Source organism: Girardinichthys multiradiatus, unplaced genomic scaffold (assembly GCF_021462225.1).
Source record: "Girardinichthys multiradiatus isolate DD_20200921_A unplaced genomic scaffold, DD_fGirMul_XY1 scaffold_38, whole genome shotgun sequence".
NCBI lineage: Eukaryota > Metazoa > Chordata > Actinopteri > Cyprinodontiformes > Goodeidae > Girardinichthys > Girardinichthys multiradiatus.
This window is the reverse complement of record NW_025917691.1, coordinates 79,680-104,195: the sequence shown is the minus strand read 5'-3', so window position 1 is coordinate 104,195 and position 24,516 is coordinate 79,680. Positions and strand designations below refer to the sequence as shown.

The 24,516-nt window shown below is 41.3% G+C and overlaps 2 protein-coding genes across 3 annotated transcripts in view; both read left to right on the top strand.

Annotated features, from left to right (window-relative positions):
* Positions 1 to 2,389: 2,389 nt before the first annotated feature.
* Positions 2,390 to 5,558, top strand: LOC124865196 (GTPase IMAP family member 8-like). The gene is made up of 3 exons (XM_047360161.1): positions 2,390 to 3,626; positions 3,729 to 3,990; positions 4,361 to 5,558. The coding sequence occupies exons 1-3, from the start codon at positions 2,480 to 2,482 to the stop codon at positions 5,556 to 5,558; spliced, it is 2,607 nt and encodes an 868-aa protein (XP_047216117.1). The 5' UTR covers positions 2,390 to 2,479.
* Positions 5,559 to 11,380: 5,822 nt separating this feature from the next.
* The window catches only part of LOC124865191, a 36,266-nt gene continuing 23,130 nt past the window's right edge, over positions 11,381 to 24,516 (top strand). For both annotated transcript variants that reach the window (XM_047360155.1, XM_047360154.1), the window contains exons 1-4: positions 11,381 to 11,727; positions 19,103 to 19,147; positions 19,327 to 19,383; positions 21,410 to 22,033. In XM_047360155.1, coding sequence (XP_047216111.1) covers positions 19,123 to 19,147; positions 19,327 to 19,383; positions 21,410 to 22,033 — 706 coding nt within the window. In that variant the 5' untranslated portion in view covers positions 11,381 to 11,727; positions 19,103 to 19,122. The remainder of the gene's footprint in view (positions 11,728 to 19,102; positions 19,148 to 19,326; positions 19,384 to 21,409; positions 22,034 to 24,516) is intronic.

The following is a 24,516-nucleotide window of genomic DNA, read 5'->3' as shown; positions in this document are numbered from 1 at the left end:
ACCACCTCTTACATGAACCTTTCTGAAGAAAAGATGTCCTAGGGTGACGATTTGAGGATCCTAAGGGAGCCAAATTTAACAGTAGAGGCTTTTACAATCAAGAATCTTAGGCCAGATTTCCCCTCGCAGTAAAACGGTTGGATACGGCAATGATATAGAGACTTTAAGACCTTTATTGTCATTTAGCTGCTCATTCATAATGTACATCTGAGCGAGATTTCGTTGCTAGGCTCCCAATAAAAACAGGAAAACAAGTAAAAACATGACAGTATAAATATAAGCATATGCAACAACAGGAAGGAATACAGCAAATAATGAACAGATTAGAGAATTATGTCCAGAGAGAAAAGTATATGTAGGGCAGTATGAATAGTGCAAGTATCTGTAGCAGCTGGATGAACTGTAACAGAGTTCACAGTGACCACGTAAAGAGACTAGTGTATGTATGGGAGGGGGGATTGTTGGGAATTTATCAGTGTTATGATGTGGGACTGACATGAAACTATTGCTGAATCTACTTTTTCTGCATTTGAAGCTGCTGAACCTTTAGCCAGAGGTCAGCAGGGAGACCAGTCCATGGTGGGGGTGGCATGAGTTTTTAGTAATTGTCTGAGCCATGGTCAGGCAGCAATGTCATGGAGGAAAGTGCCCTCCTGATCATTTTCTCCACTGTCCTCACCACTCTTTCCATACATTTCCAGTCTGAGGCGTTGCAGGCCCAACACCAGACAGAGATGCAGCTGGTCAGTATGCTCCATATTGTCGCTCTGTAGAAGGCTGTGAGGGTGGGATAGGAGAGGTTTGCTCTTCTCATCTGTCGCAAGAAGTGCTGTGCTCTCTTCACAAAAGCAGAGGTGTGGAGGGACCAGGTCAAGGTGTCTGTTATCTGCACCCCTAGGAATTTGGTGCTGGTCAAACACGCCCTTGCCCGTTCTGTTCTGCCCCCTCATGTATCATGTATGCAGACGATATGATGTTATTTGCTCAGACGTTCTAAAGACATTATTGCAGCTAAACTGACAAAAGCAATGAATTATGTAACATCATTGCTGCAAGAGTGTTGTCCACAGCTGAATGTCTCCAAAACAGTCAGCATGTTTTTCAGTAAAACCAACAGAAGCTCCCATTATCCAAATATATTGGTTGCAGGTGAAAAACTACTGAATGTTAACCAACATAAATATCTGGGGCTCATTGACTCTAACCTTTAAAATCATGTCAACAAGAAGTATAGAATAGTTTAGCTAAATGTAGCAAATTTTCGTTCAATCAGGAATGAAATGTCCACTGAATTGGCAATAATTATTTCACACCCGATGATTATTAGCCACCATAATTATTGTTTAACTTGCTGGTCACAGGCCTTTAATAGTACAATGTCACAAGTCAAAATGTTGAACAAGCCATTAAGGTTACGGATAAAAAAATCTAGAAACTATCATCATTGTAATATACTAAATAAGTATGGTTTACTAAACTGGACTGACCTTCAAAAATGTGCAGACTTATGCAACTCATAATTTATCCCCAGGTCTTCTCTCAGAGTTCATCACTCAGAGAAACAACAGTGAGCGTAAAGGCTCTGTAAGAGGAGACTGTGATCCCTCTGAGGAAGAGCACCTTTATTCAGTCAGCCTGGTCTGTGAGAGGTGCCTAGGAATGGAACTCACTACCAGACCAAATCAGACAATTAAAAACATATAAGGCTTTCACTAAACGTGACAAAATGCCTGTTAATTCATACACCTGTCCACACTAATAGAATTTGTATCTGTTGTTCAGTATTGTAATCTGTTGTCTCTTCTTTCTTAGCAGTAATGTTTCATTGCTTTCTGAGTGTGTCAGGATTTGTTCAGTCTAATCTCATGTCATTACTAATGTAATGTGTGTCTGTGTTGTACTTATATTCTTGTATCTTTTTGCTTTTCAATATCATGGTCAGAGGGCTACAGATGAAAAATAGCCTTTTAGCTAATTATGGCTTCTTAACTCGTGAATTGTCATGTGTTTTATTTAATTGCACTGTCCCCTTTCAAAACAATCAAATCACATTAAAGACGACTTGACTCAGTAAAGTCAGTAAACGTTCATCGCTAGCTCCTTTCCTTTCTGTGAAGACGAGTTCTGGTCAACATGTTGGATCAGAACAAGCTCTCTTTGTATTTCCAGCAAACACACAATACTGCACACAAAACTTACCAACATTCTGAGCGAGTCAAAATTATTTTAAAAACATTTTTAAAAGAGAGGAAAAAGTAACGTTTCTATTATTACCAGTTTTTTGATACGGTCACATTTTATCCTGAAAGGTGTTCAGAGCAGAACATTTGAGGAAGACACAAAGTTTAATGTGTTGAAGTTTATTTTGTGCTTACAGGAGTTTATTAATTAATTATGAATTTATTTTGTAGCAGATGGACTCAGGATTGTGATATTTGGAAAAAGTGAGGACTATAAGAACTCTCTCTGCAAATCCATCATGAAGAAAAAGCAAATTCCATTTATTAAACTTAACCCCTCAAAGCACAGCGTGGTGGCTTGTGGAGAATGGAGAGGAAAACCAGTGAAGGTTGTAAAATCTCCTGACATCTTCAGTCTCTCAGTGGAAGCTTTAATAGAAAAACTGCAGAGTTGTATGACGCTTTGTCTTCCTGGACCAAATGTTCTGCTGCTGTTAGTGAAGCCTTCAGAGTTCACTGAGAAGAACAGAAAAACACTGAAGTTTGTTTTGAGCTTGTTTCATCAAGATGCCTTCAAGTATGCCATGGTCGTCATAACACATGAACATGAAATGAGTCCCTCTGTTAATGAACTTCTGAAAGAATGTGCTGGAAGATACTACTGCATGTTTAGAGAAGATCATAACATATTAATGCAGGAGATCGAGAACATTTTGGATAGAAATGGAGGAACATTCCTCACCTTCAGAGATGAGATCAGCAGACCCCAACGTAAACAGATGAAACCTCCTCTAAACCTGGTTCTGTTTGGGAGGAGAGGAGCAGGGAAGACCTTAGCAGCCAAGGTCATTCTAGGTCAGACAGAGCTTCATTCAGCCTCCAACTCATCAGAGTGTGTTAGAAACCAGGGGCAGGTGTGTGGACGTTGGGTTTCTCTGGTGGAGCTGCCTGCCTTGTATGGAGAAGCTCAGCAGAAGGTGATGGAGGAATCATTCAGGTGTATCTCCCTCTGTGATCCTGAGGGTGTCCACGCTTTCATCCTGGTCCTACCTGTGGGTCCTCTCACCGATGAAGACAAGGGAGAGCTACAGACCTTCCAGGACACCTTCAGCTCTCGGGTCAATGACTTCACCATGGTTCTGTTCACTGTGGAGTCAGATCCTAAACATCCGGCTGTTGTTAACTTTGTAAGCCGAGACAGAGACATCCAGAAGCTCTGTCGGAGCTTTGGAGAAAGATATGTTGTTGTCAACATGAAGGATAGGCAGCAGATCCCAGAACTGCTGGAGAAGGTGGATAGATCAATCATTCACAAGAATAGTCCATTTTTTTACACATCAGAGACATTCATAAGAGGCCAAATACAGAAGAGCATACAGCAAGATGAACGTATCACCAGACTAGAGGCTGAAATGAAGAAACTCAAAAAGACACCGTCAGATCTGTGTAAGTTCTTGTTATTAAACACCATATTTCAGACTAGACGTCTGGTGCAATGCTGTAGTAACTGTCAACATTTGAACTTTCTGAATCTTATTTATATTACAGGTGCGGAATCAGATCAGAGCTCCAAGTGTCTGAGGATTGTGCTGATTGGAAAGACCGGTTGTGGAAAGAGCTCCTCTGGAAACACAATTCGGGGACGTAAAGTCTTTAAAGCTGAGACCAACCCCAAATCAGTCACAAAACGTTGTCAGAAAGAACAATGTGAGGTGGACGATCGTCCTGTTGCTGTGGTCGACACTCCTGGTCTGTTTGATGACAGTTTGACCCATGAAGAAATTAATGAGGAGACTTTAAAATGTGGGCAGCACGGTGGCGCAGTTGGTAGCACTGTTGCCTTGCAGCAAGAAGGTCCTGGGTTCAATTCCCAGCATGGGGTCTTTCTGCAAGGAGTTTGCATGTTCTCCCCGTGCATGCGTGGGTTCTCACCGGGTACTCCGGCTTCCTCCCACAGTCCAAAGACATGCTTGTTAGGTTAATTGGTCACTCTAAATTGCCCTTAGGTGTATGAATGAATGTGTGTGGTTGTTTGTGTGTTGCCCTGTGATGGACTTGTGACTTGTCCAGGGTGTACCCTGCCTCTCACCCATAGACTGCTGGAGATAGGCACCAGCTCCCCAGCGACCCACTATGGAATAAGCGGTAGAAAATGACTGACTGACTTTAAAATGTATGAGCATTCTGGCTCCAGGCCCACATGTCTTCCTGCTGGTATTACGGATTGGGAGATTGACACCAGAGGAGAAAGAGATGTTGAAATTAATAAAGGAAGGCTTTGGGAAAGATGCAGAAAAGTTCACCATCCTTCTTTTCACAAATGGAGATACACTGGAACATGATGAGCAGACAATCGAAAGTTACATAGAAAAAGATAAAGATTTCTTAGAGAAGCTGATCTCTGACTGTGGAGGAAGATACCATGTGTTTAACAACCATGATAAACAGAACCGAACGCAGGTCAGTGAGCTGATCAGAAAGATCAACACCATGGTGAAGCAAAATGGAGGAAGCTGCTACACCAACGAGATGCTGCAGGAGGCTGAAACTGCCATCCGGAAAAAAGCTGAGAACATCCTGAAGGAGACGGAAGAAGAAATGAAACGAGAGAAGGAGGAGCTTAAAAGAAAATATGATGAAGAAATGCAAGAAATGAAAAGAAAAATGGAAGAACAAAAAGAAAAACTAAGACAGGAAGCAGACAAGAAATTAAAGGAAATGAAAGAACATATTGATAAAGAGCATAAACAGAGAGAGAAGGAGCAGGAAGAGAGAGAAAAGGAAAAGAGAAAAAGAGAAACAGATGAAAAAACTCATCGACAGAATCTGATAAGGCATCTTGAAATTCTAGAGAAACAAGTTCAGTCAGAAAAAGAGGACAAGAAGAGTGTCAACAGAGTGCTGGAAATGATCAGGAAAGAGAAGGAGAAATATAAGGAGGCTTGGGAAAAAGAACGCAGAGAATGGTGGGAAAAACAAAAAGAAGAGGAGGAGAAGAGAAAACAGGAGGAGCAAAGGAAAAGGAGAGAACTTGAGGAGCAGTACAAGAAGGAAATTGAAAGATATGAAGAGGAAAGAAAGATGGAGGAACAGATCAGAAGAGAACAGGAAGAAAAAGAACGAAAGATTTTAGAAGAAAAACTGGAAGGACTTCAAAAGGAATACGAAGAGAAAGCAAGAGAGGAAGCTGTCAAGTCAAACGAATTCCAGGAGAAATATAAAAAGGAGTTTGAGGCTCAGAAGGAGGTTCATGAGAAGCAAATGAAGGACCAAGATGAGAAGTATGACCTGTTGAAGGTGCTGGCAGCACATAAAGAAGCAGAAAAGAGGAAACGATATCAGGCAGAAATTAATAATTTAGTGAAATGTGTTTCATAGAAGAAAGAAAATCTGACAGAAGTCAAAGATTTACTAGTGAAACATGAGCAAGAATTAAATCAAAAGAAAACACAGGCAGAAAAAGAAGAACTGCAGAAAAATCATGAAACTGAAATAAGTGAACTTGTGGAGAAACTTCTTAAAGCTGAGAGAAAATGTTGGATTTTATGAGGAGAATTTTTTGCCTCAGCTAATCTGAAAAATTGTTGTCTGTACATTTCTGAAATATCCATGTGAACATGAGACAAATGTTCATGGTATCAAAGTTTGATCAGTGTTGGGAATTAGAGGTGTGGTAGGGCAGAGTGGGGTAAGATAAGCTACTTTTACCTTTTCGTTCTTCAGGCAAAATTAAATGACACTCGAGTAAAATGAAAACATCTACTCATAATTGTGACTGTTGTCTAACAAATTAAAATACAAGAATGAGTCTGCCACAAACAGCTATGGCAATATAACATCAGAAAAAATGATTCAATTCAATTCAGTTTTATTTATATAGCGCCAATTCACAACAAATGTTGTCTCAAGGTTCTTCACAACAGTCAGGTTCATACATTCCAATTAGTCCTAACCATTGAACAGTGCAGTCAGTTATTTATTCAAAGTGGCTCAATTTGCCCCAGGCCTGGGATAAATTGATCCATATTACAGGGTAAAATGACCCATCTATTTTTCTGGTCTGTTGTGGTGAAGAAAGAACTGAGCCAGAAAGCAGAGCTCTTCTGACCGTCACTTATGGTCATGAGATACAGATCATGACCATAAGAACAGGATCCCGGATACAAGTGGCCAATACATGATTCCTTCAGAGGGTTGCTGGACTCAGCCTTAGAGACAGGGTAAGGAGCTCCTTAATCCCACAAGGGCTCAAAGTAGAGCCTCAGCTTCTCCACCTCGAAACATCGTGGTCAGCTGACGTGGTTCAGATATCTGATTAGGATGACCTCTAGTTGCCTCCCTTCTGAGGTTTTCCAGGCATGTCCCACTGGGAGACCACGGGGAAGACCCAGATGGATGGATGGATGGATGGATGGATGGATGGATGGATGGATGGATGGATGGATGGATGGATAGATGGATGGATGGATGGATGGATGGATGGATGGATGGATGGATGGATGGATGGATGGATGGATGGATGGATAGATAGATGGATGGATGGATGGATGGATGGATGGATGGATGGATGGATGGATGGATGGATGGATGGATGGATGGATGGATGGGTATCATCAAACTTTTCTAATCAATGCAGTATAGTATGCATTATGTCCTGCAGACTATACCTGCTTTGACCATTAATTGTCCAGTTGTTCAGGACAAGAATGATGTTTTTTTGTGGAAACTCAAATGCCAACTCACGGCTCCTCTTTGGAGTAAGGCAACATTTTGAAGTGGTCAGCCAGCTCTTTCTACATCTCCATCTCCACTGTATAGACTCTATTTGCTCTCTTGTTTCACTGTAGCCCATTGCTTTCTGTGTTTTGACCTCACTATGAACCCTTTGCGGTGTTGATCTACCAATGTTTCTGTCCATTGCCACATATTTGATGGATTTCCATCCTTGACATCTGAAAGTGTTTTCTCCATCTTCTCCAAGATTGTTGAGCCCAAGTTGGACCTTCTCCTATACATTCTTGGCATTTTTACATTATGCAATTTGGAAATATATGACTGACAGTTATTAACTTTCAGTTGGGTAAAGTCAAACCAGTGGTTCAATTTAACCCATGACCTTTAGCTCACTTTGCCCCATAGCCACCATTTTGGACAAAATGGTCCAGTTTAACTAATAAAGTTGGGAAACCACCAACATATACCATGTGCAACAATAGCTAAAAGAAATGTACCTTGATGCAACTTTCATTGAACATGAAACATTAAGGAAAAAATGGTTATTTATAGAAAAACAATCTTACCACTTGTCACATGATGGTTGCCTTCTGAAAGCAAGGTCACCTGACCCCAGAAAAGCATGGTTGCTAGGATACAGGGGGTGGCTCATCTTATCCCACTCTCCTCTTCCTGTTCTGTTGAGTTCTTAAAATATATTTGAATCTAACCCTGGAGAATGTTATTGCCATCTGCCAGCACATTCAAGAAGAAGAAACAGCCTCTATAAATAGGACTGTCCATTGGTGAGTGTGAGCCTGGCTGTGTTGCTCAATGCCGTGTGGGGTGCAGATCTTCTCCTGTGGGTTTCTCCCTGCTTCTGCTGAACCTGGTACACAGAGAAGCCCCAGGTAGATGTGCTCACTTCCAGAGCCTTTAAAGAAATGTGTCCATTGTTGGAGAAAATATGATGATGATATGCATCACCCAGAGCTGTCTTGTGCACTGTAACTGTACAATAGAAAAGTTATGTGAATTTTCCTAAGATTCTGAAGTGTCTGATTTTCTTTTTAATAGAAAGTGGAATAAATTGTGACTCAAGGTTTGTTTTTTCTTCTAGGCAGTTAAATATGGGATGCCAGTAATGCAGGAATTTGTTCTTGATTGATTTTGAGTCATTGAGTCGCTGAATGGTGCCATCAAACTAAAATGGTTGCAGTTCTTTATGAAGAGATTGAACCAAATGTGGTTTTATCTCCCTGAAGCAATTTTTGACATTTTTTTAGGAATTGATTTTTTCTAAACTGTGACTCTGAAATTTCTAAATTATCAACTAAATAATCAGATTATCATAAACAGGTTATCCAGTACTGGAAAATGATATACAGTATAAACACAACTTTTCCCATCACGTAACTTCAGTTTATGTTTTAATAAATAGAATGTATTTTTTTATAAAGAAGGGATGGATCCGGGAATTTGGACATTTATACATTTATTAGACAATGATGGGAATCTTCTAACATATGGAAAGTTTATATATAGATATGATGTGGTACGTTCTGAGTAAATTTAAGAAAGTAATGAAAGCTGTTCCTTGGACAATGATTCAAATGATTCAGCCAAAGAGGTTTTAACTTATTCTTCTTTTATAATTAATGAACCATCTCTATAATTGAAGGATGTCTATTTATGGATAAAAAGTGTAGCAACAAACACAATGAGGTGAATTGCTGCCCTCTGCTGGTGATTCTGTGATACTGGGGAAATTAGAAAGGGAACAGATTATTTATAAGTTGTTGCAGTATTGTCTGATAATGATCCACTATTATGAAAATTTCTGTCAGGTTCAGATGACTCGATTAATTTAAACACAATCATTAAAGACTGATCAGACAGAGGAGGGTTGTGTACTGTATTAATGGTGCTACACAATTAAATTAGTCTTGCCTGCTTCTTCAATATGTTCTGTTAACAGAAAACCTCAGGAGCGACCTGCTATTTCACTCTCAGGTGTCTATTTATAAGAAACAGTTGTTTTATCTCTTTGTGTCCAGCAGGTAGAGATGTAGCATCAATCATACCAACATATGATGGTGTCAGAGAGTCTCCTGGTCAGATTTTTTAAAGCATAAATAATAAACAGGGTAATAGTGAGACACCTCCTGACCTTTAGTCACTCTGCAGCAGCTTTACCTGCCTGTTGCTGATCAGTGCAAATAAATTCAGTCCACAGCTTCCTGTAAGAGAAAATCAACTGGTTTAACTAAAAAAGGATTAAATCTATTTGCATGTTCCTGTTTGTTTCAGGCTTACAGTCTCTACTCTGGTAGCTTTTTGTTGCCAACTTTATTATATTCCTAATTTTGTATTATGATTATAATTTGGTGCTCTGGGGGTAAAAGTCATAATAAATCGTGTACTTCGGTACAGTTAAAAAAAAATATTCACAGATTCGGCTTTTCTGGATCAAAAACTCATCAGCGGAACATTGCTTCTACAAAACCGACACCTCTCTGCAACCACAGCAAGACAGACAGTGACCTACAGTCGTATTTTCCTCGAACCGAGCCCAACACCGCGCTGGGAGACTTGCATTGGTTTCTATTTAGAGCTCGCTGCTCCTCAAAGGCGCAGGAACCGTCTGCAAATTGCTCCAGCAGAAAAATATGATGGAGAAATATTCAGAAGCGTCACCAAGCTCATTAAAATCATTTTATATGTATGTGATCTCACGTTCTCACATATTATCTCACACAGCTGCAAGCAGAAGGCTGAGAAACCATTACTCTAAGACTAAATAAGAGAAGAATGGATCAACACTGAGGGGTTCTAATACTTTTGTCAGTTCCTGTAGAGAATCAAGGAGCAAATCAAGCAAGGCACTAAAAATTTCCATAACATTTATTACCTCATGGCCACTGTCTCACAATCAGACCAATCAGCTGCACAGTGTAATTAAGTACCAGCCAATCACGGTTAGCCATCAATTATCTCTTTACAGCAATAATATTCTTTTAGAGATCAATGTTACAAAGAGCTTAGAAGTAGATGTTCAGTTGGTTTGCTTTATATTAACTGGAAATATGAACAGAATCTCAATAAATCAAACAATTTTTTCTCTGTCATCTTAATAGTTGTAATGAATGAGTTATGTTTATGTGCCACATTAGTATTGTTATGATTTGGGGTTGTTTGGTTTTTGGTTTCTGGTTTTTTCTTATGTTTTTCACAGTTAAGATTTTGACTTGTTCTTTTGTTTATTATTATTCTTCTTCTTAGATTTTGAATCATGCTTCTGTTATTTTCCTGGTCATGTTTTAGTCTTGTTCATATTTGGTTTTGTTTGTATATTAGAGTCTCTGTTTTTGCCGCAGCCACGTTTTGTTCTGTCTGTCAATTAAGTTTATTCTGTTCACCTGCTTCAAGTTAATCTGTCTCCTTGCTCCACCTGGTTTTCACTCCATATATACACACCTGTTCAGTTAGTCGTAGCGGAAACATTTTTCTCATGCTCATGTCTTGTTCGCAAACCAAGTCTTGTCTTTTTGATCAGGCCATGCCTGTCTTGCCTAGCCCTCGGATTATTTAGCCTGGAGTCACTTCTTACCTGTGCTGTGGAGATCACCGCCTGCCGCCCACTGAGGTTTCCCCTCTGGGTTTCAAGTTCCACTCAAGACAAAAGCAGTGATTCCTGGAAGCTGTGAGGAGTGTTACCTGTGTGACGTTTTGCTGTGGCTGAATAAACCTTTTAAACTTTCAGTACTGTGTCTGGCTGAATCTTGGGTCCGCCTTTTTCTGATTCGTAGCAAATATTGAGTTTTGATTGTGAGCTGAAGCTTGTGACTTGATTCCATGACATATTCTTTTTTAACTTGTTTTTAGCTATATGTTGAACTGTTTGCCATATTAGACATTTTAGATTTAAACTTAAACAAAAGAAGCTCTTTCTTTTTATCTCACTTTTATTAGGTTATATTTTCATAATATTTGTAATAATGTACTTTTAAATCCTTTATAATCTTCGAAATCGTATCATGTCCATGTAGGGCCTCAGCTTGACATTTTCCTTTCCTTAGGTTTCAAGCTTTTAAGAGAATGAGGAGAGTAAAAAAAGGATAGGGTGCTGTTAGAAAAGATTTATGGACAAATAGGTTGTATGGATCAAAGATCACAGAGGAGAAGAAACCCTAACACTCTTCATTATTCTGACCAGGGCTGCTATTCCACCGGAATTTACCCACAAATCTTTAATTAAATAAATATTTGTAATATATGTGACACATTTTCCTAATGTAATAGTTGTAGTATGATCAAGATGAGGGGCTCTATGTGTGCTGTGAAACGTGAGATCACATACACATAAAATGATTTTAATGAGAATACATCTCTCCTTGGTGAAGCTTCTGAATATTTCTCCATCATATTTTTCTGCTGGAGCAATTTGCAGACGGTTCCTGAGCTCTAAATAGAGACCAAGCGCGGTGTTGGGCTCGGTTCGAGGAAAATACGACTGAGGGTCACTGTCTGTCTTGCTGTGGTTGCAGAGAGGTGTCGGTTTTATAGAAGCAATGTTCCGCTGATGAGTTTTTGATCCAGAAAAGCAGAATCTGTAAATAACTTTCTAACTTTACCGAGGAACCGCACAGTCCGATCAAAGTTTCGCTTTAAGTCTTTCTGTGGCGCAGCAGGAGATGAAGCTCCCAGTGCTGATTTATTAAATCAGTATGAATAGAAATTTAGCGTTTAGTAAATTAATTTTACTTAATTCATTATAAAACTCGGGCAGATAATGATTTGATATCATTTCAAAGTCATCCTTAATCAAGCTCAGGTAAGTTTCTCTTCAGATCAAGTAAAATGGTTGAAATATTTTCACTGACTTAATTTTCACATTTTAATCCGAGGCGAACAACCCTGCAGAAAAACCCGAAATAAATCATGTTTATTTCGGGAAGATTATGTCACCATGTGAGGATCCATTACTGCCCAGCAACACGTCGGTTCGCGTCTCCCCACCAGATACTGTCCCATAGTTCCCTGCATCTCCGCACCGCGCAAACGCAAAGAAGGTCTGGATGGTTGATCCACTGACAACAAGTCTGTAATGTATTTTGGTGCTAAGCCATTCAGTGATTTATAGACTAACAGAAGTATTTTAAAGTCTATTCTCTGAGCTACAGGGAGCCAGTGTAAGGACTTTAGAACCGGGCCGATGTTCTCCACTTTCTTAGTTCTAGTGAGGACGCGGGCAGCAGCGTTCTGGATCAACTGCAGCTGTCTGATCCACTTTTTAGGCAGACCTGTGAAGACACCGTTGCAGTCATCAATTCTACTAAAGATGAACGCATGAATTAGTTTTTCAAGGTCCTGCTGAGACATTAGTCCTTTAATCCTGGAGATGTTCTTTAGGTGATAGAAGGATGACCTTGTTACTGTATTTATGTTCCTCTGAAGGTTCAGGTCTGAGTCCATCACTACACCCAGGTTTCTAGACTGACTGGTGGTTTCTAGCTGTATTAACTGAAGCTGTGTGCTAACTTTTAAACGCTCTTCCTTTGGTCCAAAGATTATTACTTCAGTTTTGTTTTGATTCAGCTGAAGAAGATTCTGGCCCATCCATGCATTGATTTCTTCTAAGCATTTGCCCAGCGCTTGAATGGGTTCATGGTCACCTGGTGACATCGTAACGTATAGCTGTGTGTCGTCTGCATAGTTATGATAACTTACGTTGTTGTTTATTATAATTGAGTTAGGGGGAGTATGTAGATATTGAATAGGAGGGGCCCTAAGATGGACCCTTGGGGAACGCCACATGTGATTTTTGTGGTCTCTGATTTAAAGTTACCTACTGACACAAAAAGTCCCTGTCCTTCAAGTTGGATTTAAACCAGTTGAGTGCTGTACCAGAAAGGCCAACCCAGTTTTCCAGGCGCTCTAATAAAATGGAGTGATCAACAGTGTGGAATGCTGCACTAAGGTCCAATAATACCAGCGCTGTGGTTCTTCCACAGTCTGCATTTATACGGATGTTATTGAACACCTTGACAAGAGCAGTCTCTGTACTGTGGTGAGCAGGAAGCCTGACTGGAAGACATCGAAGCGGTTGGTCGTTGTTAGGAAGTTGTTTAACTGCTGAAACACAGATTTTTCAATAATTTTACTGATGAAGGGGAGGTTTGATATAGGCCTGTAGTTCTGTAGTAGCAGCTTGTCCAAGTTGCTCTTTTTCAATATAGGTTTGATAATTGCTGTTTTCAGGGCCTGGAGGAAAACACCTGACAAAAGGGACGTGTTAATATTTTTGGTTTTTTCAGTAAAGAAGTTAACAAATTCACTGCAGGTCCTGGTAGAGTGGAGTTCAGATGCTACAGTTACAGGAGGGTTTGTTAACCTGTCGACCGTGGCAAATAATGCACCAACATTGTTAATGTTTTTACTGATAGATAGATAGATAGATAGATAGATAGATAGATAGATAGATAGATAGATAGATAGATAGATAGATAGATAGATAGATAGATAGATAGATAGATAGATAGATAGATAGATAGATAGATAGATAGATAGATAGATAGATAGATAGATAGATAGATAGATAGATAGATAGATAGATAGATATCTAACGGGTGTAGAGACCCATTAGGATGCATTACCTCTTTTTATGAGAGAAAGTATTTCATGGGGTGCATAGACCTATCAGGAAGTCTGTCGACTGTATGAAACAAATAGCTGGGGATGTCAAATGCTGAAAATGACAATAAATAGGCTCTCTCTCTCTCTCTCTCTCTATATATATATATATATATATATATATATATATATATATAAATATATATATATATATATATATATATATCGTTCGTTCGTCGTCTTCCGCTTATCCAGGACCGGGTCGCGGGGGCAGCAGACTCAGCAGAGACGCCCAGACGTCCCTCTCTCCAGACACCTCCTCCAGTTCCTCCAGGGGGAGCCCAAGGCGTTCCCAGGCCAGCCGAGAGACATAGTCCCTCCAGCGTGTCCTGGGCCGTCCCCTGGGCCTCCTCCCGGTGGGACGTGCCTGGAACACCTCCCGAGGAAGGCGTCCAGGAGGCATCCGGTATAGATGCCCGAGCCACCTCAACTGGCTCCTCTCGATGTGGAGGAGCAGCGGCTCTACTCCGAGCTCCTCCCGGATGGCCGAGCTCCTCACCCTATCTCTAAGGGAGTGCCCGGCCACCCTACGGAGGAAGCTCATTTCAGCCGCTTGTATCCGTGATCTCGTTCTTTCGGTCATGACCCAAAGTTCATGGCCATAGGTGAGGGTAGGAACGTAGACCGACCAGTAAATTGAGAGCTTTGCTTTTCGGCTCAGCTCTCTCTTCACCACAATGGACCGGCACAGCGCCCCCATTACTGTGGCAGCTGCACCGATCCGTCTGTCGATCTCCCGCTCCATTCTTCCCTCACTCGTGAACAAGACCCCGAGATACTTAAACTCCTCCACTTGAGGCAGGAACTCCCCTCCAACCTGAAGAGGACAAGCCACCCTTTTCCGGTCGAGTACCATGGCCTCGGTCTTGGAGGAGCTGATCCTCATCCCAGCCGCTTCACACTCGGCTGCAAACCGCCACAGCGCATGCTGTAGGTCTTGGCTAGAGGGGGCCAGCAGGACCACGTCATCCGCAAAAAGAAGAGACGAAATCCATTGGTCCCCAAACCAGACCCCCTCCGGCCCTTGGCTGCGTCTAGAAATCCTGTCCATAAAAGTTATGAACAGGACCGGTGACAAAGGGCAGCCCTGCCGGAGTCCAACATGCACTGGGAACAGGTCCGACTTAGTGCCGGCAATGCGGACCAAACTCCTGCTCCGCTCGTACAGGGACCGGATGGCCCCTAATAAAGGGCCCCCGATTCCATACTCCTGGAGCACCCCCCACAGGGCATCACGAGGGACACAGTCGAATGCCTTCTCCAGGTCCACAAAACACATGTGAACCGGTTGGGCAAACTCCCATGAACCCTCGAGCACCCTGTAGAGGGTATAGAGCTGGTCCAGTGTTCCACGGCTGGGACGAAAACCACACTGTTCCTCCTGAAGCCGAGGTTCGACTATCGGTCGGACTCTCCTCTCCAATACCCTGGCGTAGGCCTTACCAGGGAGGCTGAGGAGTGTGATCCCCCTGTAGTTGGAACACACCCTCCGGTCCCCCTTCTTATAAAGGGGGATCACCACCCCAGTCTGCCAGTCCAGAGGCACTGTCCCCGACCGCCACGCAATGTTGAAGAGGCGTGTCAACCATGACAGCCCTACAACATCCAGAGACTTGAGGTACTCAGGGCGGATCTCATCCACCCCCGAAGCCTTGCCACCGCGGAGCTTTTTAACCACCTCGGTGACTTCAGCCTGGGTGATGAAAGAATCCAACCCCGAGTCCCCAGCCTCTGTTTCCACCACGGAATGCGTGATGGCAGGATTGAGGAGATCCTCGAAGTACTCCTTCCACCGCCCGATAATGTCCTCAGTCGAGGTCAGCAGTCTCCCGCCCCCACTATAAACAGTGTTGGCAGAGCACTGCTTCCCCCTCCTGAGGCGTCGGACGGTTTGCCAGAATCGCTTCGAGGCCAACTGGTAGTCCTTCTCCATGGCCTCACCGAACTCTTCCCAGGCCCGAGTTTTTGCCTCTGCCACAGCCCGGGCCGCAGCACGCTTGGCCTCACGGTACCCGTCAGCCGCCTCAGGAGTCCCACAAGCCAACCACAGCCAATAGGACTCCTTTTTCAGCTTAACAGCATCCCTTACTGCCGGTGTCCACCACCGGGTTCTGGGATTGCCGCCACGACAGGCACCGCAGACCTTACAGCCGCAGCTATGGGCAGCAGCATCGACAATAGATGCAGAGAACATGGTCCACTCTGAGTCTATGTCTCCAACATCCCCCGGGATCTGGTCGAAGCTCTCCCGGAGGTGGGAGTTGAATACATCCCTGGCCGAGGGCTCCGCCAGGCGTTCCCAGCAGACCCTCACTATGCGCTTGGGCCTGCCGAGTCTGTCCGGCTTTCTCCTCCTCCAGCGGATCCAACTCACCACCAGGTGATGATCAGTGGACAGCTCAGCCCCTCTCTTCACCCGAGTGTCCAAAACATGCGGCCGAAGGTCTGATGATACGACAACAAAGTCGATCATCGACCTCCTGCCTAGGGTGTCCTGGTGCCAAGTGCACTGATGGACACCCTTATGTTTGAACATGGTGTTCGTTATGGACAATCCGTGACTAGCGCAGAAGTCCAATAACAAAACACCACTCGGATTCAGATCGGGGAGGCCATTCCTCCCGATCACGCCTCTCCAGGTGTCACTGTCGTTCCCCACGTGGGCGTTGAAGTCCCCCAGCAGAATAATGGAGTCCCCGGGAGGGGCACTATCCAGCACCCCCGACAGGGACGCCAAGAAGGCAGGGTACTCTGCACTACCACTCGGCCCGTAGGCTGAAATGATAGTCAGAGACCTCTCCCCAACCCGAAGGCGCAGGGATACAACCCTCTCATCCACTGGGGTAAACCCCAACACGAGACGGCTGAGCTGGGGGGCAACAAGCAAACCCACACCAGCCCGCCGCCTCTCCCCGTGGGCCACTCCAGAGTAGAAGAGAGTCCAACCCCTCTCAAGGAGATGGGTTCCAGAGCCCAAGCTGTGCGTGGAGGCGAGCCCGACTATTTCTAGTCGATATCTCTCGACCTCCCGCACAAGCTCAGACTCCTTCCCCCCCAGCGAGGTAACATTCCACGTCCCTAGAGCCAGCCTAAGCATCCGGGGATCGGGCCGTTGAGGTCTCCACCTTCGTCCGCCACCCAAACCTCTTTGCACCGGTCCCTCACGGTTCCCCCTGCAGGTGGTGGGCCCACTGGAGGATGGCCTCGCGTCTCTCGTTCGGGCTTGGCCCGGCCGGGTCCCGCGAGGAGCAACCCGGCCACCAGGCGCTCTCCGACGAGTCCCGACCCCAGGCCTGGCTCCAGGGTGGGACCCCGGCTCCGCCGTACCGGGCGACGTCACGTGCCTCGATATTGTGTTCTTCATGAGGGGTTCTTGAACCATTCTTTGTCTGACCCATCACCTAGAACCTGTTTGCCATGGGAGACCCTACCAGGGGCATTTAGGCCCCAGACAACATAGCCTCTAGGATCATTTGAGCACTCAAACCCCTCCACCACGTTAAGGTGACGGTTCAAGGAGGGGTATATATATATATATATTTATATATATATATATATATGTATGTATGTATGTTGGAATTATGATTATCAATTAATTAATATTTATCAATAATTATAATAAACAATCATAATTTAACAAAATTAATTTCTTAACCAAAATCCTCATTTATGAATCGAAAACCGCTTTGTGCCGCCTGGGAGGTGCGGAGATGCAGGAGAAACAGGATTTGATGGGGAGACGTGAACCGACGAAACAACGGAAAGGTTTATTATGATCACCTAACCTTCACATGTATGCGTTTATTTAGCAGGATTTTTCTTCCACATTCAGCTGTTTTGTCACAGAGAATCTGTGCAGATCAGTCAAAGATCGAGCTGAATTTCTGTCATAGGTTTAAAATTTTGTCATTTGTAAAATTAAAGTTAGTTTTGTGTCCAGACAGTTAAAAATGCTCCCAGATAACAACGCTTTCAATTAGTCAATTGCTTTGCTGAGAATCCGCGGACGCGTGGAGCTCTTCAACCTCCCCCCCCTCTCTCTCTCTCCCTCTGCTCAGAGGAGACAACGACAAGTAAAATCCACCTTTTATTTTCATTTCTTTATTAGGAATAGCATGGGCAGGGTAGAGATAGGTTTAGTGCGAGGTAGACTCGCCACTTATAGTCTAATGTGTTCTGAATTGTATGTGCATGCAACCTTTTATTGAAACTTTGATGTGCTGTGTTGGATATCTGGAAGCCGCTGTGCTACCCAGCTGTGTATCTTTACCGTGCGAACACCTGAGCGCAGGTGCGTGGTGAAACTGGACTGCTATAAGAACCTGGTGAAAATCAACCATTTTCTTTGTCTTAATCTTCATGTTCTACTGGTTGCCGCCAAAAGGGTTTATGATCCTTTGTCCTCTAGGTTTTACAACCTTGCTGGGGGGAAGGTTAATGACTGCAAGTGTCCCGCTGAGTTACACTTTGGGAGGGGCGCACCCAAAACTTCGTTCAACCATATTCCTCTTTTATTTTGCCATAACTGCTGGTCTCATACACACCCACTGCTGTTTGTTTTATTTTGTTTAGTTAGTATATTTTACCCTTTTTGTGTAGAACTTTGCATGTTGGAGTAGGTAAAGTTATTGAATCGGATAGCGAGGTGTATCAGGCTGTTGATTTAATAAATGTCACGTAGATAAAGAGAAGTCGTTTGCGATCATTTTGTGCAAGAGTGATTTTTCAGTCAAAATAAGGTTAATGTTCCCCACGTTTCGGTAGAAACGGTTGATTAAACAGTGACATCTCTGGTAATAGTTATCAATTATTACTGAGTATTTAACGGTTGTAATTATCGAAAGGCGTTGAGCCACAATTACAACACCAGAAGACATCTCTGGTTTAGATTCATAAATGAGGAATTTTGGTTAAGAAATAAATTTTGTCAAATTATGATTTTTAATTATAATTCTTGATAAATATTAATTAATCATTAATCATAATTCCAACAGTTGTTTAGCTTGTTATTTGTGATACTTGTGTTTTTGCTTATTGCTGTTGTGACTAGTTTATGTGACAATATGGTGATGGATGGTTTAAACGGCTCAAACAATTATAAAATGATCAGATGTGCTGACTGGGACCAGTTAAAGAGTGTTCTGGTGTCCTCTGGTTCTCTTTAGGAAATCATTCTTTCTCCAGTTTTTTGTAAAAGTGTCTAACAGACCTTATAGATAAATAGTCAGAGGTTCTTCTTTATTCTGAAAGCTGCAGAATGAAAGGAGGATAACTGAGATAAATAAAGCACTAACACAACTATGTTGTGTTTTACTGAGTTGTTTCAATCAATCATTACGGATGTAAATATAGTTTTTCTTACATTTACACTTAATAAGACCTTTTATTTTAGGTTTTTGCTGCATTTGAACCAAATAGAGTTTTTAAAGAGCAGTAATTGCAATAATATTCTGTTGTTCTGTTTTGTTTTGGTTCACACAAGCTTCGTACATAAAATCTAAACTGTTTTCTTACAGATAAATCAGGCCTGTACAATATGGCATCTGCAGGTGATGAAGCTGGTAAGATTTTATGCATCAGTGCAATACAAACAAAACTGTATTCTTGCACTACAAGTACCCTTTTACACAAATGATGTATGTTTAGTTAGCTGCTCTTGGTGTATTTTTCAAATTGAATTGTTTCAATGGAATCAGAGTTGGGTCATGATTTCCAGAACTCTGCTGTATTTTTATTGTAGAAGATGATGTCAGAACCCAGCAGCGCAGAAACAGCCCAGGCCTTGACCCGCCAGACTGTGAGTTGGAACAGAATATGTATATATTTATATATGTACAATATAAACCAGATCTTTTAGACTGAACTGTATAAGAGTGTGTGTGTATATATATATATATATATATATACACACACACACACACACACACTATAATTTAACCGGTCCAAATAAACCACCAAATTTTTATTGCATTTTTATGGTGAATATGCTCCTCAACCTATATGGAAATGACATCACGTGATGATGTTACGTCACAATAAGCTGGATGGAGAGGTTGAGACTCTTTTCCAACGTTGTCCTGCCAACTGATCTGATTGGTCTCTGTCACGTCTCCAGATACCAAAGCAGCAACCATCTACTTCCATCATCTAGTCCAGGTTTATGTCAGAGATGCTCCACAAATTTATATTTAGCAGACAAACATGCTGCAACCTCCCTAACAGATGTAAATAATAAGTCATGTTACCCTCCAACATTAAGCAGGAAGGGACAAAGGGTGGAATGACAAATCCACATTAGCAAGAAATATCTGTGCTGTGCTTTTTACCGCCTGGTTATCAAGTCAATGCGTTGAAGAAAATATAAGACATAAAAAACTCAGTCTCAGCTCATTGCTGTTTGATTCGTAGTCATAAAGAACAGATTTTAGGAGCATCCTGTAAAATTGATTTCTGCACCAGGTGACTTACCTATATCTGTTTAATTAGCGTCTGTTGATAAAAATGATCAATTAAAATAATAATAAATCTAAACATAAAGATACCACAGGAAAATGATTTTATCTAAACGCCTGTAAACCCCTCATGTGTCCAGACAACAGCATTAACTTCCTCTTTATCTCTGAAAAACATCCTGACTGTATCCTGACTGTAGTCCTTACTGCTTACTTTTTAGCAGAAAGCATTAATATAAATGACTGGATAGGACATAATGTGACTACAGCATGATACACATGCACCATTGCTTTGCATTGAGTCAGGACTGCTGCAGAAGCAGCATCAGAAGAACACAAAACTGGTTCTTTTTAAAGGCCAGTAAGGTTCTATGAGTAGAAGGACGTTGCTTTGTCAGTTTGACTTGAATGTAATTGAGATTTAATTGACATTAAATGTGATTTGGAGAAAAGTCTATAAAAAACAAGTGATGTATACAGGTATGCCATGAAAAGTAGTACAGTGTTTAAAATACTAAAACAAAAAATTTTACCTGGTTAAATAAAGATGAAATATAATATAATACAAGGATTCCATATTCATATACAGTCAATTATTAGTGGAATTTTTGAGGGACACGAATAATCTGAATTCCTAGACATTTAAGCATTAAACAATTAATTTTTTTCCAGATGCTGTTCATTAACCATACTCTAAAATTGAAATATCCTTTGAAAAACTTAAGCGGCCAGGCTACACGGAAATGTCTTGGTGTTCCCGATGCCCCCTAGGTGACAGGAGTCACATGAACCCTCTTTTAATATATCAGTTTACATATTTCAGCATTGAGGCCAGAAGCCCATAAACTGTTATAAAATAATCACAATTATGCAGCTGGAGCTGTTAAAAGTCAACTGACAACAGTGGGCTGCTGTGCAGCACTGAAGGAGCATTCTGGGGGTCTTGCCTAGAGACCTAGAGTGGCACCCTGTGGGATTCGAACCAACTTGGCCACCACCCCTCAAGTTAAGAGTTTTAGGAGACAAAAGTAACAATACTTAAGTGAACTGATTATGGAAAGCGATCATAGCATAATAAATGAAGGATCAGACATAAAAACAGAACATTGTATCATTACATCCCACAGCCCTGTACAATGACTCAATGAAATGACAAAATTCCTACATTTACTTTTTCTTTGTATTTTTTGTGGCACTAATGGCCTTTATTCACAGTTATCAGAAGAAGAAGAAATATAGCAATCAAATATTTGTTGATGCTTATTTGGTTTTGTTAAAATAAGGTAAACGTTTGATCAGTGCAGCTATAAAAGAGGATTGGACATGATTAAAGTATTACTCATCCATTCTTTATTTTATTTTTTCTGTCAGTCTCAGAGCTTCGGGTTGTTCTGCTGGGGAACAGCTGGTCAGAGAGGAGATCTGTGGGGAACTTCATACTGAAAGAGAAAAGGTTCATCACTGAAAAAGCTACTGGCCAGTGTGAGAAATTTATTACAGAGTTTGAGGAGAAGACAGTAACCATCATCAACACCCCAGACCTCCTGCAAGCCAACGTGTCTGCAGACAAACTCAATGAGCATGTGGAGACCTGTGTGAGATTCTCTTATCCCGGACCTCATGTGTTCCTGCTGGTTCTACAGCCTGAAAACTTCACTGAAGAACAAAAACTGAGACTCTGTGGGTTCCTGACACGTCTTAGTGATCGATGGTTTGATCATTCAATGGTTCTGATTTCCACACTCAGAGAGAGGAGTGAAGCTGATGATTCACCTGACCTACTCTTAAAAGAGATGATTGTTAAATGTCAGTACAGACACTTGAAGCTGAAGAACATTGATCATCTTGAGCTGTTAAAATGTTTAGGTCAAATTATAAAAGAGAACAATGGATATTTGAGCTGTGATGTATTTAAGGATGCAGAACAAAGACTAACTGAAGAAGATGTCAAACAAGAGGAAGCCAGTTTGGTTTTCAGTCCCACACAAGACAACGGTAAGATATGGAGATTCAGTAATTTACTGAGAAAATTGATTTTTAGAAAGTTTTCTAATTAAGTCATATGTATTCTGTCCACATAATTCAAACAATACTGTCTTTTACACAACCTGACTTGATAGCAAAACATAATATAATATGGTCCTTTTTTCCCCAATGAGGTTTTTAATTAGCTCTAAGCTGTTAGTTACTACGTAGGTTTAGGTGAAATTGTTTCAAGTTAAGGACCCAAAAAGAAGTTTTATAGAATAAGGTTGTTGTCATTATTATTATGCTTATGTTATTTAATGTTTAATTAAATGATAATTCGGTCTGTAAGTGTTGTCCTGTGAATACCAGCAGAGAAAAGGGTGAATCAAGCTCTGGCATTACTGAACAGCAGGCTCTGCACACAGATGGAATAAATTCATATATTGTGTTAATAAATAAGAATTTATTAACACAAACAATTCAACTCAAAGTCAAACATATTTAATTAAAAAACTCTTTACTATCGCACAACAATTCAACTAAAACTACCAAGCAAACTGAAGAAACAAAGAAAACAAAAAACTACAAATATACTAATGAAGGAACAAGGGAATCAAAGATGATTAAAAACCATGACCAATAAAATGATGCGATATTACTAATCAGTTTAATCTATGTTTGAGAACCAAGGATTATCTTGGGGAACCTGGAAATGAGGTTGAAGTAGTCTTAGAACCAACTTGGAGCAATAATTTGTATACCTTTAAACAACCAATCACAATGCAAACAAGAAGAATAATATTTTTAAAATAATAATATTAATAGGAAGGAAAATAATATTTTTAAAGAATGATTTGCTGAATAAAAACAACCTTCTGGATAATTAACTCTCGATATTGTTTAATAGGCTGTCTTTATTAAGTAAAATAATATTTAAGGAAATATTATCTTGAATGGGAATCAACAACCTTTTTGGATAAGTAATTCTTAAAGGTGTTTAATAAGCCATCACCTGGAGTAACACACGAGTCACATGACTTCACTGGCGCTGGCATCAAGCGTTAGTGGTTGGAGCTAACACAGGAACACTTATAGCTTGTTTACCTCTCATTTCAAGTCAACTACGTACCCTAGAATACCATTAATAATGATTAAAATGCATAAGCGTTGATGGAACTTTATGGTCAATCTGGGTTTAAAACCATCCCTTCAATAAGGTTGTCTTATCTTTAAAACACAACACAGAACAAATAACTGGCCTGAAAGGCTGAAATGTCTGCTAGCACTTAAGTAGCTGAGTTTTCTCAACACAAACATAAGCAAAATGTCATGAAATATACTGTATTTGGATTATTTCCTCCTGAACTAACTTTCTCTGCCAAAACACCACCTCTTACATGAACCGTTCTGAAGAAAAGATGTCCTAGGGTGACGATTTGAGGAGCGCAGTTCTCCCTGACCGGTCCAGCCTCTTGGTTGGCAGAACAAAGGGACTGTTGCGGCTGCTTCAGTGGCAGAGGGGGTTCGGCTCCATCAACATGCAGTACTGTGATTCCAAAACCTTTTTCTCCAGGTTGTGGGGAAGACCATTTCACTTGACGTTGTTAGAGATAGGGTCTCTGCTGGGAACTTTCTGGAACACAAGTTGCTTCTCTGTAGGTCTCAGAAAGAAAGTTCAACCAACACTAATGCTGGATTATCTGAGTAGCTGATCATATTTAACTTTGTAGTTGCTTTCGATCGGTGGGTATTCAACCGTACGATTGCAGTCACTTTGGATCCAAGTTTGAAGAGTTATGCCTTCTCGCCTGCAAGGAGACATTCACTCACAGTGCCTCTCTGTCCAGATCTGACTTGTTTTCTTCCAGGCCTGAGCTGAAAAGTAGGTTAGTGTTTATTTAAAGGTGCAAGAAGTTCATACCGGCCTTCAAATGTGTACAGTTCAGTCCATGTTCCATCCATGTTTTAATCCATGGCTTGAGCCCAACATAGGTCCACATGCAGAGCAGTGATGTGCAAGTAAATTGTTAAATTAGTAGGAATCTCACACATTCAGATTGGGACCACAGGTGATATTGTTTCACGTAGTTTCCAGAGCATCCCACAGTCACTACACTGGGAGAAAAGATAAGATCGACTTTATTGATCTCACAGTGGAGAAATTAACTTGTGACAGCAGCTCTCAGTAATACAGTTATGAAAAATAAGCAAGATGATAAAGTACAGTTATAAAAAGGTTCAATCAAAGATTAAGCAAGATGATAAGGTAAATCAGGTTTGATTTAAAGAGTAAGCAGGATAATAAGCTAAATAAGCAGGTAAGTAACAGTACAAGTGTCAATAGGGTGGCAAAAAAATAACCACAAACCACTAATGTACAGTCGGACACGGTGGAGTGTACAGGCACAGTAATTGCGGTGATTCCAAGTATAGTTATAGCATTAATAGTAGAATTAGCATTCAGTCTGCTCATCATGATGCAACAACAATGGCAAAATAACAGTGTAAAT